The 20,281-nt window shown below is 40.9% G+C and overlaps 1 protein-coding gene across 21 annotated transcripts in view; it reads left to right on the top strand.

Moving 5' to 3' along the window:
* GPHN (gephyrin) overlaps positions 1-20,281 on the top strand; it is a 246,328-nt gene that overhangs the window by 149,000 nt on the left and 77,047 nt on the right. For 15 of the 21 annotated variants that reach the window (XM_081855731.1, XM_081855748.1, XM_081855746.1 and 12 more), the window contains 3 exons: positions 3,128-3,400; positions 5,178-5,285; positions 14,619-14,753. In XM_081855731.1, coding sequence (XP_081711857.1) covers positions 3,128-3,400; positions 5,178-5,285; positions 14,619-14,753 — 516 coding nt within the window. The remainder of the gene's footprint in view (positions 1-3,127; positions 3,401-5,177; positions 5,286-14,618; positions 14,754-20,281) is intronic. The other 6 variants (XM_081855750.1, XM_081855734.1, XM_081855744.1 and 3 more) reach the window with 1 other exon arrangement.

Raw genomic sequence — 20,281 nt, 5'->3', positions numbered from 1 at the left:
AGCTAAGAAGAAGGTAAAGGTAAAGGGATCCCCTGACCATTAGGTCCAGTCACGGATGAGTCTGGGGTTGCAGCGCTCAACTCGCTTTATTGGCCAAGGGAGCTGGTGTTCAGCTTCTGGGTCATGTGGCCAGCATGACTAAGCCGCTTCTGGCGAACCAGAGCAGCACATGGAAACGCCGTTTACCTTCCCGCTGGAGCAGTACCTATTTATCCTCACACTTTGATGTGCTTTCGAACTGCTAGGTTGGCCAAGCAACGGGAGCTCACCCCGTCACGGGGATTTGAACCGCCAAATTTCTGATCGGCAAGCCCTAGGCTCTGTGGTTTAACCCACAGCGCCACCCGCGTCCAAGAGGAAGGTACATTTGGCAAATCCTCACCATGATCAACTCCCGCCTGGAAACCAATGTCCACACTGTGGAAGGACGTGGGGCTCCAGAAATGGCCTCCACAGTCACTTACGGACTCACTATTAAGACCATGTTCATGTAAGACAATCTTACTCAGCCAAAGAAGAAAAAGAAGAAATCTGTACCTAAATAGAATAAAACCTTGGAAAACTAAGGCTCAGAAAAATAGAGTTAAACGGAAGTTCCTAAGTTATATACATAACTTGAGGGGCAGGCAAACACCTTTCTGCTTGGTTCCCCTTCTCTTTTAGCAGTTTCAAAGCAGTGTTGTAGAAAACTCTAGAGCTCTGGAAGATTTTCTTCAATTTTCCTTTTTGTGTTTTGTTATTTTCAAGTCACCATCTCACCTTGCTTCAGACAAATTCACTAGTAAGTAAGCTTCATTGTTGAGTGGAAAGAGAGTACTTATTAATATTTGTTTTTCTAAGTTAGAACCATGGTTGTTAAGAAGCCACAAAGATGACTGGAACATGGATTACTGGAACATAGGAAGCTGCCTTATACTGAAACCCACCCATTGGTCTACATGGTTCAGTATCATCCACAGTGACTGGCAGTGGCTCTCCAGGATCTCAGGCAGGGTTATCTCCCACCCATATTTGGAGATGCCGGGGATTGAAATTTGGACATTCTGTATGCAAGACAGAATCTCTACCACTGATTTGGGACCCTTCCATCCTCTTTGGTATCATCCTCATCCAACCCAGGAGATGATGTGAAAGCACCCTTGGCTTCAGTCTCAATTACTTTAGCATATCAACCCCTTCCTCGGTTTGTAGAACCCTGTCTTATAAGGCAACTGCTTCGTCTGCTTTCCACAGGTCCAATGTCCAAGATAGTTCAGATGAAGGTTTCCTTTCAGAACTTAACTTACTCGCCTTTTCTCTAAATTAAAAACCCCCAAATGTTGTAACCTTTCCTCCATCAGCTTTATCATTTTGTTTGCCTTTTTCTGAACTTTTCCAACAGTAGAATAACCTGGAATGGAAACTACCAAGACGCATAGAAAATAAGCATAATAAGTACAATAAGTTGAGTATTACCAAGCCAGAGTCTAAACACTTTCACACTGACAATCAAACATCATCTATTCATTCCTTTAAATTGGGGCTGATAATTTTATTCTTATGTGGTCTACCAATGAGTGTTAAGTTTCAAAAGGAAGATTACACAAATGACTTGAATCAGAGTATTGGAAGGACTGCTTTAAGTATGCAATTGCCATCAGAGGTCTTTTTCTAGGCTTCTCCTGGGAGGTTGTCTGGAATTGTTTTTTCTGCTACCATCACCTGCTATTTACTCCCGTTGCTTTATCTGATGTTTTGTTGCCAGTTTTAGTGCCACAGTTGTACAAGTCCCAGGTTCAGTCTCCTCCATCTTCAGTTCTTGTTTTTCTTTAAGGATCCCAGGTAGTACTGTTGAGCTTGCTGAACCATTGGTCTGACGTGGTATAAGTCAACATCATGTGTTCTGTCTTAGGAGGATAAAAAAAAACACCAAGCAATAACAATCATCTAAATGATTGTCCTTGCCAGTGGTTAAGTCAGAATAATACCATCAGTGGGATCCAAAGAGAAACATATGTTATGTGGTTGATGAAAGCAGACTTCCTCAGTCCATTCTCCCACCAGCATCTCCCAGAAAGGGTACTGAGGATTAGGGACCACTGCTGAATGGAGTGGTTTTGACCAGGGGAACTGAAGGGGAAATTGGGCGGAAGTAACTTCCACCAGCAGGAACTCCACTCCTGAAAGCTGCCTCTGCCTGATTGCCAGAGTTCCCTTATACTGTACTGCAGCACATTAAGGAGAGTCCCTAAACCATTAGGAAGCCTTGGAGGAAGTAGCAGCTGAAGGAGAAGAGGCAGGGAAGTCTGATTTCACTGCCGCATTGAGTTCTTTTCTCTCTCTGAGTCCAGTTCTATTTATTATGAAAGTCTGATCTTAAGATATATAATAGCATTCCTTTATCCAGTTTGATATACGTATGGACAAAAATTGGACTGTGTCTACTAGTGTAAAGAAAGTTGGATTTGGACTGAGTCCAAGCCCTGCCTGATGGGATTGAGGGCATGCCTTTGAGCAAATCATACCTTCTCAGCCACTGTTTGCTTTGTATTAAATTAGAAAATATGTGCTTACCCCACATGAATGTTGTTACGTGGGCAAAACCAAGAAAAATGCTAGGTATGTAAAGACTGAATTGTGAGAAGGTACATTAAATGTTAAAAACAAAAGGACACCTCTAGAAAAGTGAATGGGTCTGTATAATGAATCACAGAAGAAAGATGATAGTGTTATTGCTAGGTTCAGTACTAAGTGCTATTTATTTTAATATTGTTGAAATAAGTCAACACTTTGTTTTATGAAAAAAAACCCAACCCTACCACTTTTTGAAATAGTGTTGTATAATATTTATATTTCTAGAATTTCTTCAGCCACAGAATTATAATTTCCTACTGCCCATTAGGACAAAAGGAAATGAAAAGCCTAGAGAATTTAACTGTGACATACACATTATAAAGTAAAACAGAAAATTAAGAAGTCTGCAACTTTAGTGAATTTGAATATCAAATCAATATAATATCAAATCAATAACGTGACCCTAAAAACAATATACATATCAGATCACTAGTCAACTTTAATATTAGAACTGCTCAATAGCTATTATCATTTATAGGTAAGTGTTCATTGTCATTTTTCTCATTGTGCACAGGAATGCTTTCAGTTTATACTGCCAGCCCTACCTCATGCCATTGACCTTTTGCGGGATGCCATTGTAAAAGTAAAAGAGGTGCATGATGAACTTGAAGATCTACCTTCACCACCACCACCTCTTTCTCCACCTCCAACCATCAGCCCACACAAGCAGACAGAAGACAAAGGTGTACAGTGTGAGGAAGAGGAGGAAGAGAAAAAAGATAGTGGAGTTGCTTCAACAGAGGATAGTTCCTCCTCACATATAACTGCTGCAGCCATTGCAGCTAAGGTGAGTTAAGGTTCTGTGCAAAGCGGCACACTGGTTTCTATCTCAGGTACTTTCCCTGAACAGCTAGTTACTTTTCAGGAATGCATTTAATTTGTGTCAGTCTAGAGTTACAGACATAAGAGGTCTTTCCATTTTAATCACATAATTTTAAGTTTTCTCTGTATAGCATTTTCCTGTCGTCGTCCCCGCACCATTACATGAAGTACAGTGGCATAGATCTCACAGTAACGTAGCACAAGAGGAAAGCATTTATGCTTAAACAAAGAAGGGTCACCCATTTCTGTTAGTTTTCCTCTCTGACTGCACCATCCATGCAACATTGAATGCTATGCCAGGGCTCCCTCCATTGTCAGAAGCAGCGGGCTCAAAATGCTTCAGTGAAGGAAGCACGAGCACTTTTTGCTCTTAGGAGCCATTGGTCTTTAATTCAAAACCATGAGCCATGGTAGGTGAAAGAACCTAGTAATAACTTGAGAAATGTCATTTTCTGACATGAAAATGAAGCCCTTGTAGAATCACTACATGTGTGTGTGTGTGTGTGTGTGCGCGTGCACACACACTCACAGAGCACCTGTTTACCAAGAAACCTGGAGACTGGATTGAGTGATGGCACTCTCTATGTGCATCTGCAGCAGTCCACCTTGGTGCTCTTCCACGTCTCTGGATTCAGATGGGCCCTAAGAAGTTCAGGTCAAGCTTCTGGGTATCAAGATTCACTTTTTAAAAATCAATGGAAGCTAAATAGGCACAAATGGTATATCTATCTGTCTCTGTGAAGAATTTGTTTTTGCTAGATTAAACATGCTTATTCAGTTGGGATATCGGTAATAGCCTGACTCAAGCTTAAGAGAGATTCAAGTCCTAGCAAGGTAGAGTTGAAACCTGGAATGGAGGTCTAGGTGTCTGCATCATGCCTTATACATTGCCTGAAACCCCTCATTTTATGAATTGAGCCCTGAATATCAGTGTTCTTGTAGTTCAGGGATCATGTCTTCAAATGATCTCAATACAATATTTTCCCCATGTATAAAACTGTTTTCTTTAAATGTGTATATCACATTGTGCAAGCATGATGCAGATAGTCATTTGTGACTAGTGGAAGCTGAATTTTAAACAATAGTTCATAATATTACATGGAATTCTGCCCTCGCCATCCCAGTCACAGTGATCTGGATGGTTCTTGTCCACCCACAGTCTTGGGCGAGGAAAGTCCTGATGCAGCAACTGTTAGGCAGTGCACACAGCTCTTTTAAAAGCAGCACAAGTAAAGGGCATTGCACATTGCAGCTTTGTTACCACAGTGATGGGGAAGCAAATGTGCTCACTGAAAGTCCTGGGCACCCCACAAGAGCTTAGGAGCCTCTTGTGAGCCTGTGTTGCTCACAATATTTCATGTTGCAGAATGGCATGGGATGCCAAGGAAGAGGTGACTAAGCAAGTGATGGAGGAATCGGGTGCTCTTCAATCTGCTTCCTTCCATAGCTGTTGCCAATTGGGCAGCAGAATAAGACTGTTGCCAACTGGGCAGCCGACCCAGGCATTGGATATTGGGCAACATCCTACACCCTTGGTGTGCCCTCCTCCAAGGTACTGTGGTTATGTTATCCATTTGCTCTTTTAAAAGCAGAAAAATACCTGAGATCTAAACTAGTTGTGCTCATTAAGCAACTTGTATTCAGGTATTCCATGTTTTCATCCTTGTTCCTCTATTTCACTGCTTGTTTAGTTTCATGTTTTGCTGTCACTGTATTCATAGTTATTATGTATTGTACATTAGAAGCATCCATCCTACACCAGTTCTGCTGTTATCATGGCAAAAGGTGAACATCCCATTCCTGGTCTCATCTGTTATTCCCATCACGCATCAGGCAGTGCAGGAAAACCGGTAAGACACACCTACCAGAGGGTTTTGCATGAATATCTGCAGACATTCTGCCTGCCTCCTCCAATCTGTATAAGGAGGAGACACAGCTGTCCGTTTATTCCCACTATCATAGTGTTGTGTTCTGAGCAAACATGAACTAAATTGTTATTCAGTACACTCTTATCAAGTATATAGAGTTTAAGATCATTTATTTTAGATGTGAAGCATTAATTGTAAGATATTGGTTGCTCCCAGATAGAAGCTTTTTGGTTTGGTTTAAAGACGTTCTGGCAATTTGATCAGCAATGAAAACTGCCTCAGACATTTTTTACTTTCTGTATTATGGTATTTCTGTTACTGCAACGCTCTAATAATAATAATAATAATAATAATAATAATAATAATAATAATTTATTATTTATACCCCGCCCATCTGGCTGGGCCTCCCCAGCCACTCTGGGCGGCTTCCATAAAAACCAAAAATACAGTAAAATCACACGTTAAAAACTTCCCTGAACAGGGCTGCCTTAAGATGTCTTCTGAATGTCAGGTAGTTGTTTATCGCTTTGACATCTGCTGGAAGGGCGTTCCACAGGGCGGGCGCCACTACCGAGAAGGCCCTCTGCCTGGTTCCCTGTAGCTTTGCTTCTCGCAATGAAGGAACCGCCAGAAGGCCCTCGGCGCTGGACCTCAGCGTCCGGGCAGAATGATGGGGGTGGAGACGCTCCTTCAGGTATACTGGACTGAGGCCGTTTAGGGCTATAAAGGTCAGCACCAACACTTTGAATTGTGCTCGGAAACATACTGGGAGCCAATGTAGGTCTTTTAGTGTTACATGGTCTCAGTGGCCAAGACCGGTGTTATATGGTCTCGGCGGCCGCTCCCAGTCACCAGTCTAGCTGCCGCATTCTGGATTAGTTGTAGTTTCCGAGTCACCTTCAAAGGTAGCCCCACGTAGAGTGCATTGCAGTAGTCCAAGCGGGAGATAACCAGAGCATGCACCACTCTGGGGAGACTCAAAGGTTCCTTCAATTCTATAGAGCATTGGTGGCTGCATCTGGGCTTCAAATTGCTTGGCCTTGGATGACAGCCAGATATTTCTGGTATCCATCACTAACACTTTTCTACCACTTATTCATCCTAATCCTAATCCAGTTCTTGTTGTTGGCTTTGCTTGACTCAGAAAGTGAAAACTGAACAGATAGTATCTAAATTGTCTTTTGTATGTGTGTCAGTTCCCCCTCCTAAGTGAGCAGTACATTGTGGTTTAAAGAGAATATTAATATAGCCAGTTAGTCAGCCATCAGATCATTTTGGCACGGCAAATAATTGCTCCCTAAACATACAATTGAAATCTGGACAATAACCTCCTTCTGACTCTGAAAAACAGTATCTGACTGACTGTGTTAGAAAGCTGAGGCTAATAGAATCAGTAAAGAATCTATAATTGAACTTAAAACACCATTGTTTGTGTCCTACTAACTGTGTCAGCAAAAATGAATGTCCTCATCTCTGTTGCCCCTATGTGCATAGAGATGTGGAAGACATGGGAGAAGGAACAGCAGAGTGGGGATCTCCTTCCCTTTGACCTTCACCTTCCCTCTTACAACATAACTGTTGCATTTTAAAGCTATAGTTAGCCACTTTGAGGACTCTGGTTGAAAAGTGGAATATAAACCTACAAAATAAATAAACTACGAGAGGGGCAGAGGGAAGGACACAGATCTCTTTCACTTCCTGCTCATTGGCAAGATATTGATGGAGGGAGTGGAGAAACAGGAGTTTTTCTCCCAGTTTTAACTCCCAGAGGCCTCTGTGTACAAGAACAGAGTCTCCCTTCTTCAACCTCTCCCAGGAAATATTTCCTCGCAGTGGATACGCAGCAATCATTTTGCTGCACTTTCTGCAAGGATAAAGTTAGCTGGAATGATTACCATGGTAACGACAAATGTGATTATCCTTTTCTTTTACCTGCATGCTCACTCAGCCAACAAAACAAATCAAGTGCAGGTCCCTTTTGCTTCTTTTTTCCTGTGGAGACAGAGCTAATTAATTCCCTTTCAGTTAAGTAAAGATTGCTGCTCTAATCCCAGTCTTTCTATAACTCAACACTTCAAAAATATTACTACTCTCCAAAAAATATTCTGCAAGTAGCCATTTGTAACAATTAAATTAACTTTTGTGTTTGCCGTTAAGCAAGTTGCGGGATGCAACAAGCAACAATGTACTCAGGTGTTTTCGTCTTCCTCTCATCTCTCCTCCTCCCTATCTAATTTTCACGTACCCAGAGACAGTTTTAGGGTGGCATAAATGGTGCAGTCTCATTGGGCATCACACTGCAGGAGGCACCAAGACAATACTGTAGAATGGAGCATGAGCGGTGGGGGTGATGGCCATCTGAATTTTAGCGTTGCATAGAGCACCACTGACATTTGAGTACTTAAAGTCCACCACGGACATACTCTTCCTTCCCCTTCTCTCCCGAACTTTGACCCCTCCTCCTTCCCATCACTCTTTGTCCTACCACTCCTGTCCTCCCCCTCTTCGTCTCTCTTCTCTACTCACCTCCACTCCCTCTCTTCCCTGCCTACTCTCCCACCCTCTGCTTTCTCCTTCCTTTTTTTCCTTCATGCTTGCACACACACACACACACACCCCACATCATTGTGCTTGCCCCTAGAAAAAGGAAGCATACAGGTGGAATGGGTATCCTCCAGATAGAGATATAGAAAAATCAGTTTTTTTATTTTCAGGGTATGTGCTTTCTTCCTCAGACTCAGGTGAGATGAAAGAAGAGAGGGGACTCACAGCCCCTGGAGTTGTGTCTCTACAACAGAACAGGAATGGATTGGGCTCTCTGAGGTCAAACTGCACATCCAAAGGCTGCTTTTGTGGGGAGTGAGGTGGGGTGATGGCAATTTACTGTGCTTAGCCAGTCTTACCACCTGAAGCAGCGACCAGGTCTTTGTTCTCAGCTGAGATGAAGCCCACTTCAACCCCCAGTTTTGTATTCTCTGCATCCGTATGCAGATAGTTATAGATAGAGGGAAAGGACTATCATACTGACACAGAACCTTCCCAGGAAATTTATGTTTGATTGTAGATTTAAAGATGAGTTCATTTGATCAGAACTCCCTTTATTTAGCTAATGCATTTCTATGAATCATTTCTACTAAACTTTCCTGAACTACTGGTGTTAAAAAGCCATACTCAAGAGTATTTCTAATGCTGGATATCACCCTCTGTTCCTAAAAAGGCTACCAGAGTAATTTCATTCTTGTGAACTGCAATTTTTAATTATATAAAAAGCATTATAACATGAAAGCTATTGAGCAACATCAGCCAATTTTTGCAATATTAACAACCTCTTGTGCCATCTGGTCTTAAATTCCATACTTCTTTAAACTTTTGTAATACACCTCGTTTATTTTTAAATAAGTGAAATTCTTCATGGTTTACTGTTGTTTTAAAGAAGATTATTAAGTAGAAATGCTAAACTGATTTGTAGCAAGAAACCCCCCCAAAAAGCTCTATAGTGCCATAGAGATTATTATGGTTGAATCATGTAAAATGTGCCAGTTTCTCAGATTTAGAAGACATGAGGAAATAATCAGTATGACCTTGGTCCACTCAATTCAGCAGTTAAGTATATATGTGAATAAACCATAGCTGTCAACGTTTCCCTTTTTTAAAGGGAAATTCCCTTATTCCGAATAGGATTCCTCTCAAGAAAAGGGAAAAGTTGACAGCTCTGGGATAAACAGCTTCAAATTTTCATAGCCTCAGAAAGAGATAACATTTTAAGGACTTTATTTTGTGGGTTAGTTTTTATTTTATACTAATCTTTGGATAATTTAGTAGCAGAAAAAATATGAAAGTGCATATCCCTTCAAGTTTGTACTGGTATCTTCAGGTTCAATTGCTTGTAACAGCAGACCAAATTAATGTAATTAGGTTGCTAGCCTAAGATGATAGCAAGAATATAAGAGGACCTGTCACTAGATGATTATGTTGTGAAATTACTGGTTTTCTTTTACAATTTTCAAAGTTTTATATGATGGGGTTTTCCCAATGAGCTGTAGAGCAGGGGCAGGTAGGGAAATTGATCTGACCAGCAGGTTGGATCCAGAACTGGCCTACCCTCTGCAGGCCACTTTTGACAGGTGACTGGGAAAATAAATATAAAAGTCTTATGTGAACCTTATCTGCTCATATGAACCAACCTGGACCCTGCAGTCATCATCTGAGACCCCTCTGTGTGTGTCGCCTCCATGAGAGGTTCAGAGGATGACAACATGAGAATGGGCTTCCCACCTGTGTAATGCTCTCCCCAGGGAGGCTTGCCTGACACTTCTGTTACATATCTTTAGGCGCCAAGCAAAAGCTTTCATCTTCTCCTAGGCCTTTGGCTGATTAAACCATTAAAGGCCTTTTAAACTGGGGTGGTATTCTTTTTGTTTGTTACTATGGTATGTAGTTTTGTGTTTTTATATTGTAAACCGCCCTGTGATCCTCAGATGTTGTTGGCATCCATCTGTCTCAAGAGACAATAGAGTGCGCCTCTGGGACTGAAGTCAAACCGCTAAAGAATTACAGCGCCTGCTGTGACTGTAGAGACCAGTAGCTCATAACTGTTTCCTCCTGCATTGTTTTTGCTGCGTTAGCAGCACCAAAGTGACCTATCTAGGACACAAGCCTGGGCAGTGTGTATGGAAGTCCTGGGCTGCCTAGATGACAAGACCCCACTTTCAGCCTCATTGAGCACCAAGGAAAGTGGGCTGCAGGAGTTGCCGGAAGGAGGCATACAAGATGCCATCCAACCATCTTAGGGACTCCAGATTTGTGTAGCATTTACTCCTTAGCCTTGTCTTTTCGCAAAGATGTCCCACAACAAGCAAGGAAGTTTCCTTAGGGTTTACTCCCAAAACAAAGCCTTTATCATGAATGAGTATAGCTGCAAGGCAGCAGAGCTTTAGGATCAGTGTTTTTCTTCTCCTAGATGGGCTAGCTTCCCAGATTGGCAAACCCCATCTGCCCCTCACTTCCCTCTACAACAGCATGTGCAGTAACTGCCTTCTTGACCATTGAACCCACTATTGGTCTTGTCCACTCAATCCGCCAGAGCTAGTATTCATATGCAGGGAAGTCCTTAACTCAGTGAGGGTTTGGGACCTATTGACTACCCTCACCTGGTTTAGCTGGCCAGTTGAAGCTGTTTCCCAGGGAGTGGCCACTGTTGCATGCTGACAGCTTCTAGGAGCCACTGGTGAGAGCTGAGTGCGGGGTAGAGACCAAAGGTGGACAAACTACCCCAGAAGGAGCACAATGTGTCCCCCACCAGAGATACTCCCCTCTCCCCAATAACCCAACACTGGTATGGAAATAAGATTGTGATGTTGTGATGATGATGTTGATGATACTGAGGTTAGTTTTTATTTTATTTGATACTAACCATACACTAATGACATCATATGACTCAAGTGATTAAACTTCAGCATGTGCTCCTGATTCTTGCTTTGCAGCCCCAGCTTGAATTATTTAAACCATAGCTGCAAACTTTATTGTTTAAAAGCAAGACTTTAAGCAAGGATATTCTTCCTTCAGGAGCTCCATTTGGTGCCATATTTCAAGCACTCTGGAGCTCTTAATTTGCAGCTATGGCTTTACCTGCCTCACATCTGATATCATATGACATCAGTGTGTGTGTATGAGAGCAGTGTGTGCAGTTTCAGGAGAAACAGCCAAAATAAAGCCAAATTTGAGCTGTTGGCTAGAGGTTCCCCATGCATGCTCTAAAAATTATTTTGAAGTCATGCAGCTGGTGCTGCCACCATCTGTTTTTTGCAGATGGTTTTCTTCCTCAGTGTTTGTGCTAGCCATCTCACTTGTATTTACTGGGCAATAAACTTGTGACTTGAAAACTCAGTGGTACATTATCCTAGAATATATACCTTAATGGAACAGAGAGGAAGCAGTGACGTGGAGCTGAAAAGAGAGAGATGTGAGCAGCTTATCATCCTGGGCAGAATCACTCTACCAACGCCTGAAAAAGTGGGGAGCATCCCATAAGAGAAATTGGGAAGACACCAGTTTCTTTCATGACCTAATTGACCATTTTGAAGGCTTTCATCCTGAAGTCTGTCATTTGCTTCTATAGAGCAAACGTCTTAGTGTGTCTTCATCTCCATTCACTTGTATTAAACGGGTGCCTTATTTTCATGCCCTAAGGCTTAAATAGAGCTTCCCTTTTGAGTGGGTCACTGTTAATTTCATTGTGCTAATTTCTTCCTCTGTTATCAGACATATTCTGCTGTTGCTGGTCACTTACTTGGCTTTCTTTCTAAAATCTCATTAATAAAAGTAGCCTTATTCTCAGAATGATGGTAAAACTGAAATTTGGAATTTAAAAAAAATCAGTAATGGCCACATGTAGATATGATTTTAGCTTGAAATGTAAGCATTTCTACAAATATAAGTGGCAAAAATGGAATAATTTAACAAACTTATAAAAGTCTAATAGGGTTTTTGTATTCTTAAGGGAAATTGAGAAAACCAGCTATGTGAGTTTACCTCTCTGAGCTGCTCAATACTGTGGAGTAGCCTAGGGAAAATATAAAAATGTCCCCTTACTCTCTGGTTTTCACAAGCATCCATAAGGAACCTGTAGAAGATTTAGTCAGCTAACTCAAAATCATTGGAATATTTCCTCAGATAATCAGAATACTGAGAGCAAAAATAGAAGAAATAAGAAGAAATCCATTTACTAAATTCATTTTTCACTAACTTCATTTCTTTAGATATTAACATATGAATCAGAAATCCCTGGCTAAATGCATTTTGAACAATGGAATTGTTTACAAACAAAGGTGCTTTTAGGATCTGAATACTACTGGCTTGGTTCCAGCCTTGCCTGCAGCAGAATTCCACTAATTGGGTGTTCCTACAGGCAGGTGGGGGCTTTTTTCGATTATTCCTTCAGCCCACTGTGCCCCTCAAAAATATTTTCCATAAAGTGCAGGAGACCTTCTGGAACAGCATGGGAAGTGACACTGAGGTCTGCAGAAGGATGGAGAAATTGGCAAAAATCATGTCAATGTTTCTGCATTGCAGGGGGTTGGACTAGATGACCCTAATTCCTTGGTTTATATCTCTCACCCACAATTTTTTGGCAATTGGTGTGGGGGTGCAGAGGGCAAAAAATCATCCAGAGACAGTAGGGGATGGCAGCCCCCTCAATAGGGGGGGATCAGCCCCTTGCTTAAAAATATTGAGGGGGCTGAAGCCCCTTGCACCCCCTATACCCGGCACCCCTGCCCCCTCCTCTGCCCACCAAAATTAAGAGAGAAACCGCTATTGAAAGCAGCTTTCCCTACTTCTGAACCCCTGAATTGCACAGAAAAATAAAACACAGGCTTTCCCCACATTTCATCAGAGCATACAGATAGAAGAAAGGCTCTTCCTAGCCTCATATTTGTGTAAGAAATATAAGCAAAGTAGAAGCAGCCCAATTAGTCTTAAGTGAAGCCATATCCCAGCCCATATACCAGCAATGTTCATTGCCTAGTATGGGAACCCCTGTTGCCCTTCTGAGTCCCTGACTGATCAGTATGGAGTCCATTGGTCACACCTGTTAGTCTTTCCTTTCTCCTCCAGGGACTCTGCTTCTTCCCATTGCTGTTTCATGGGAGAAGGATACCATTATCCTGTTCAAGTGGTGGGGGGGGGGTAATGCTGTGCTTCTGAGGCTTCATACAGAGGGACTGCTTGCTGATTTCCGCAAGGGCAAGACTATGGGCTTGCCTGCATCAGAGTTTAGTGTATTTGTAGCTTCTTTGCATTTACATTTAATATGTGTAGTATATGTGATGTTATCCTCAAACAACATCAATCTCTATGCCTTCTCCCTGTAAATTTCAGTTTACCCTATATGGGGATAGTTTGATTTGGTGAAACTGAGCTCCAAACTGCTCCATTCAAAGTCACAGACAATTTGTTTTGATGTTTTTTGGTGGGTGGATCGATCATCACTTTCGGCAGTTCCCCTTTCCATGCTCATTGCTTCCTCAGTGCTTTCATTTCTTTTCCATCTGTGCTTGTAACTATTTCTAGTGTACTCCTGAATGAAGAAAGTTGGGTGTGTGTTTTTTCTTTTGATCCCTCAGATTTTCACAAAACTGAAAAACTGCACAAGCTAATAGTGCTATATATATATATATATATATATATATATATATATATATATTCTTTTGATCCCTTCTTAAATGCTAGACCATTGCAATAGTCTAGCTTGGAGGTTCTCAGAGTACAAGTAACCACAGCCAGGAGATCCCTATTTACAAATGTCTGGTGCGTCAGCAAAAGTTGGGTATAGGTGTCACCAAGTCTCTCAAAGTGTCAATGATGAGTCCAGAAGTACCTTCAAACTGCACATCTGCACCTTCAAGGGGAGTGCATCCTCATTAAGAACTGGTTATTCTGCCAGCTTCTGGACGTGGGAACCATCCACCCATAGCACTTCCTTTCTTTATGGATTGAGCTTCAGTTTTTTGCAAACATTCAGTCCTTTACTACCTCCAGATCCTGGTTAAGGACTTCTACTTCTTCTCCTGGTACTGATGGTACTAATTAGTACTAATACTAATACTAATTATCATTATATTAGATTCTAAAAAGTCTATTCTATTCTAAAAGGGGGTGAAGACAGGTTGTAAATATTAAATTAAAAATTAAATTAAGAAGGGATCCCAAATGCACTGTAAAGAAATGGCTCATAAATATTTTTGAAGAGTTGAAGAACCAGAAGCTTATTGTTCAAGCTCCACTCTCAAGTTCAGCATGATGCTTCTCTACCCATTAGCTCTCCTCGGGGTAACTTCTCACTACCTCAAAATTCTTTGGGCAACATGCTACCATTTTTCTTTAATTCATATAGAAATATACTCAGAGATGACTGGTGTCAACAAAGGGGGCTTAGAGCCCTATGAGCAGGCATTTGTGTCGGAGAGGATGCGAGCCCTAACCCCAAGACTGTCTAGTGCCCCCCACCCTGATTACTAGGAGGGAGGAAAATGATAATCTGCTCCATAGGAGCCAACTCCTAGGTGCCATGGGGGCTTCGCTCCCCCCCCATGAAAGTTTTGAGGGGGCTGGGGCTCCCCAAGTTGATGGGGAGTTGTGATTTGAATGATGTGTGTGCACTGCATCATGTGATTGATTATTCAGGGTGAGGCTTACCTGGGCCCCCGCAATATTTTATTCAAGCTGGCACTATAGTCTATTTTGAATATAAATATTTTGATATTGAGCCATTTTATAATGCAGTGTGAAATTAACTAAATTTATTTTTATGCTTAGATTCCAGATTCCATCATATCTCGTGGTGTTCAGGTGCTTCCACGAGACACGGCCTCACTTAGCACTACCCCTTCAGAATCTCCTCGTGCACAGGCCACCTCTCGCCTCTCCACTGCTTCCTGCCCAACACCAAAAGTAAGTACTGTGCCTGTCCAATACTCATGGGATGTGTGATTTGTCTGGTTGATAAATGCCTTCTGCTGCTCGCATGGAAACTTACTCTGTGGAGACTTATAAATGTGTGAAAGATAGTTCACTTGTACATGCATTGCTGTCCAAGCAATAGTGTGAAAGAAGAAAGAGGGTATGAAAGTTCTTAGACTAAATGGCTGCTGTTCTTTTGAACCACTGCCGTTAAGCCTGCAATTCTATGCAAAAGTTTCTTATATCTAAAAGTGCTTGTCTGTTCTCTATTGCAATACTAGTCATGAATCCCTTACAGTGTTTTATTCCCCCAGGAAAGTGCAGTTAACCCTGCCCCTGAATCAGTAGAACTAGACTAATAGTATGCTTTCTGCAAAAACATTTGTGACTTCTTGATCTGTGGCATTTCTCTGCCTCAGCATCATCTTAGCATATTTAAAACACTTTCAAGCCAAACAATGTTTATTTAACTTGGATACTTGCTGCCTTCTTTTTGGAAATTCTAAATTACATAGAAAGAAAGTTTTAATGCCAACCTTTTAGACTACTAGTCAGTATTTTAGGTATTATTTCAGACTGGTTTTACTTATGCAGGTGATCCAATATGTTTGGTATAACACTCAATGTGTGATATATTTGTAGCAAAGTTCGGCAACTAGCAAGAGCAGTAAATATATAATTTATTTTAGCAAGTGAATTCCTCATCTGTATTCAATTGGTACATATCATATCAAAAAGCTTTCTTTCTGACTTGTTCAATATTGCAGTGTTTAATAAAGGAAATGGTAAAAAGTAATCCATCTTATCTAATTGATTGTGGTTCCCAGATTCTTAAAATGATTGCAAGTGTCTGGCAGTTAACTTTTTTTACCGAATTTATTTATTTTGTATCAGTAAGTCATAGTAACATACCCAGCCACTGACTTATCTTTGTTTCAATGTTTTGGCATTTAATACTGATTGCATGTCTATGTTAAAACAGATTAGAGGAATTGGTGGACAATATAAAATGGGTTTCCTAAAGAATCTTGTTGGAACTTTAAATTGCACTTGAATTTGTTTCTTTCATCAGCGGGGTTCAAAATAAACTGAGACATACTTTGAAATACTATTATTGGGGGGAAACTTGGAAGTTTATTAAACTTGAGTGAACAAGATAAGTAAAAACTGTAGGCTCAGTTCTTGAGGTCTGTGCCTTAATTTCTCTGTGTAGAAAAACATGTTGATACAAAAGGTGCCATTTTTAGAAGCTGAGTTTAAGCAGAATTTTAATGTTTCAAATTCCTTTTGTCAATTGTTGCTGTGCAGAGATACACTGAAGTTTTTCAGCTGGAGAAGCTGGATATTCAGCCTTGAACTTTCTACATGCAGAGCATGTAGTACCAATGACCTAAGATCCCACAATTTTTGATACCACATGGTTCCAGTTTTCCTTTCCCTCTAATTTCCCAGCAATCTCTAAATCTTTATGTCCCTTACTGCTCACCAGCCACTTCCAAAAGTTCCCAGAGCCACCTGTAACCACATGTGCATGCCCAAGCCAAATAGCAGTGCTGGATTGGACAGCTTGGAGAATTACAAGTGGCTATCTGCTATCAGATGCCCTGTGTTAACTTTTAACCTATTATGCTGGGGAAAGGGAGAGGAGATGCACAGATTGCATTTAGCCTTTGGTGCAAGAAGATCCATGACTCAAGGGTTCTGTTATTCACTGAGTTAGAGCAGTGAATACTTTATAGAACATTTTATATCTTACTATATCAGCACGGTGTGTCTGGGGGCAATGCCTTCTCTTTACCAGTACCTAATAAAAGGTGATTGAAACCTTCCAGGTTTCAATTATTTTTAGACTATTGAGAAAAAACAAACCCTTCAATGCCAACATTTGGATTGTTCAGAAAAGTTTGGGATTGTTATTTTTTATCCGTGGAAAAGCTCTAGCACATTGTAACTATTATTGTTAAATAAACTCTGAATTATCCTGCTATTGCTATAGATAGGCTAACTTACTTCCTGACATACGTTAATACTACCAAGTGAACCAATGCTGTGATGATGTACTGCTTGATTTTTGTGACAGTAGAGTGTAAGTTAGAGAAATCATGCACTTGAGAATTCCATTAAGCATTGTTTGAATGCTAGAACATTCCTTCCTTCCTGCTCATACTGAATTTGGACTGGATAGTTTAGGATTTTTTCAGGTTCTATCTTGTTAAGTGAAATTTAAATAGTGTCCACTTTATATGTCAGAGGAAAATTATTAGATTTCAAATCTCTGGAACTTTTTTACCGGTTTCATTCCTCTTTTCAGAAAAAAACCTGTATAGTAAAATTTAATCAGGAGTGCTGGAAAACTGCTTCATGATTTCTTTACGAAATTCTATCTGGTTTATAATTTGATGCACTATGCTGTTTTCAAAATTACATCTTGGAGAGATACTTGTAACCTAATTAAAGCTGCATTCTGAGTAAATGTCAAAGTTTTAGCATAAACACACACACATATTTCTATATTATATCTATATATATCTATACACACAGATTCAGAGGTGGATTTAAGGGAGTGTGCTGGGTACAGAGCCTCAGGGATGTTATACACACACACACACACACACACACACACACACACACACACATATATATATATATTACACACACACGTATGTGATATTTTATCTTTTTGGCATCCCATGATATAAAAAAAAATGACTGCTTTTAAGAGAAATCCCTTGTTAATTTTGATAGGTGAATTTAATATATTTTGGGGTTTTTGTTTTTTGCTTATTGTAGTAGCTAGGTCATTAGTAGTGTATCGGCCAGCTCACTCATGCAAACAGGATGCTTCTCCCCCGCGCCCTTTCCCTTTTGTACAATCTATCTTGATTGTCCCTGGTACAGAAGCACATGGAGAAATGTCACTGTGACCTGAGCTCTAAATACATATAGCCAGCAGTAGAAGGCAGTAATTTTCACTATCATGTCAGGTTTTTGTCCAGCAAGTATTCTCAGAGAAATCGCTGCTTACCACTGCTGGCTGTATCTGTCTGCAGCTCTGTACATGCTGTTGTATCTCTCTTCAATTTCACACTCAAGGGTTGATTGGGAAGAATTGTATGGAGCAACGGAAAGCAGACAGCTTCCGTGTATAAACTAGCCCTGAGATCACTTTGACTTGTTAGGTTGAACTCATTGAAATTGCATTTGCCAGACATCTTTGAAATACATCCTGATAAATATAATAGCATGAAATCTAAAGTAGAATTGCTGGCAATGGTAGCCCAAAACAGGGGGGAAATTGTAGCAGGCTTTGAAGGGTTAAGCATTTCCGACAAAGTGTCTTGCTTTCCATTTCATTGCACCAGTTTTAAGTGAGTATAGCTATTCTTCAATAAGACTGGGGAAAATAAAATGGGGAATAATGTTCATTATGACTAAGTCTCTTTCTTTACTGTTAAATATTTGTACTATGGCTTACTTATCTAGCCAAAGGCTATATCTAATTCTTATTTCAGAGAGCATGATGGGGAATTTAATTTGCTGAAGATTAAATTTCTCATCCTGCTGCTATCCTAATTTTAGATATAAAATGAGGAGTGGAGTTTGAAAATGATAATCACTAACTAGGTCAAAGATTTTAGTCTTTGTAAAAAATACATCCTTTGTTATTCACACATCTCTTGTCAATTGCTCCTCCCCCTACACCAGGCAATGTGACCTCTGTGCAAAAAACTGGACAGGTTACTGAGAAGCAATCTGCTAAAAATGGTGCAGAGACTTTGTGCTTTCTAATCCAATTTCTTGTTAACTAAACTATTTTGGTCAAACCATTTTATCTTTTCTCATGATGAACTATTGAAAAATTAAGATATTTGGTAAATATAATAAATAGTGAAGTCTTGTAAAATAACCCAAAGATACAGAGAATTCTTGCTAAAAAGGAAAATACATCAATTGGCAGACGACAGCTGAACATTTAGACATTAACGTGTTTTAAGGGGCAATAGGCATGACCATAAAAAGTGCAGACTGACAGAAAAAAACATATTCTGTCATAAAAAACATGAAAAAAAGACAAGAGCCTTAAATAGGAGCTGGAGCTGTGCCACAGTCGCTAGTTCTGCTTTCCATGAAATTCTCTGAATATGAAGGGACCCAACTCGTCTTAGCAGCTATTGACTCCAGTGGAGCAGAAGAGGCAATGGCTCTACTGAAGCTTCTGAACTGCTGTTCAAGGAGGGCAATACAACCTCCTCAGGCCCAGGAGGTACTGGCACAATGGGCTCCTCTTGTACAAGTGCTTCTGGTTTAGTATGTACATCCAGGGCCACTGGCCCTGAGGGCAATTCCAACTCCAAATCCTCAGCCTCATCCCCTGAAGAATAATCTGACCCTAGGATTACAACGCTGCTTATGGAAGCAAAAACCCAGTTAAAAAATAAAAGGCAAAAGCTTTTTGTTTTGTTTTTTACATATACAGTAAGGTAAAGGGACCCCTGACCATTAGGTCCAGTCGTGGCCAGCTCTGGGGTTGTGGCGCTCATCTCGCTTTATTGGCCGAGGGAGCTGGCATACAGCTCCAGGTCATGTGGCCAGCATGACTAAGCCGCTTCTGGCGAACCAGAGTAGCGCACAGAAATGCCATTTACCTTCCCGCCGGAGCGGTACCTATTTATCTACTTGCACTTTGACGTGCTCTCGAACTGCTAGGTTGGCAGGAGCTGGGACCGAGCAACAGGAGCTCACCCCGTCGCGGGGATTCGAACCGCCGACCTTCTGATCGGCAAGTCCTAGGCTCTGTGGTTTAACCCACAGCGCCACCCGCGCCTAATACATATACAGTAGTTTTGCCCAAAATTTCATTTCAACTTAGAGGAACTCCCTGGAGACATTTCTGCCAGTCTCCCGTTCTCTGGGCAGTCAGCTCTCTCCACTGTTCAGTCATGCCTGATCCAGACTATTGCTTTGGCCAGGAGGTTTCTCCCATTCATCTCCAGGCAGAGGAACCGAGTTTTAAAAATGTATTTTCTTAGTAGCCCTAGCAGTTTTACAGGTTCCAGCCTCCTCCTGTTGTCAGGATGGCAGTCCCACCAATCAGAACACAAAAATTAGTGTACCGCCATAGCACAACATTAGTAGGTCTGCCTCAGAGTAGATTTAGTAGACCTATCAGAGCATGCTCAGAGCTAGGGGCGGTTCTGTTTTTTAAGGCCATCCCTCCTAGCATATTTTGGTAATCGGAGTGTTTGCTACTTTGTTCTTTCCCTTTGGTATTAGTTTTGTGACGCTAAACTATATAAACCCATGTCCTTTACTTTGTAATAACAATGTTTTTACTGCATATTAAGTAGCAGGCATTTTTAAGGCTCCAAAGGTATTTTTTACAACTCTCCTTTCTTTTGCACTTACCTTGAACCAGTAGGGATTAACTAAAGCTGACTGATAGAACATTTTTTGCCCCTTTTTCATTACTTATTTTGATTCTACGTTGGCTATCTAGACTAGTATTTTTATTCCAGTCA

This window comes from Podarcis erhardii (genome assembly GCF_964252035.2).
Source record: "Podarcis erhardii genome assembly, chromosome: 1".
Lineage (NCBI taxonomy): Eukaryota > Metazoa > Chordata > Lepidosauria > Squamata > Lacertidae > Podarcis > Podarcis erhardii.
Note: the sequence above shows the minus strand (reverse complement) of the source record. Positions and strands in the feature narration are given on the sequence as shown.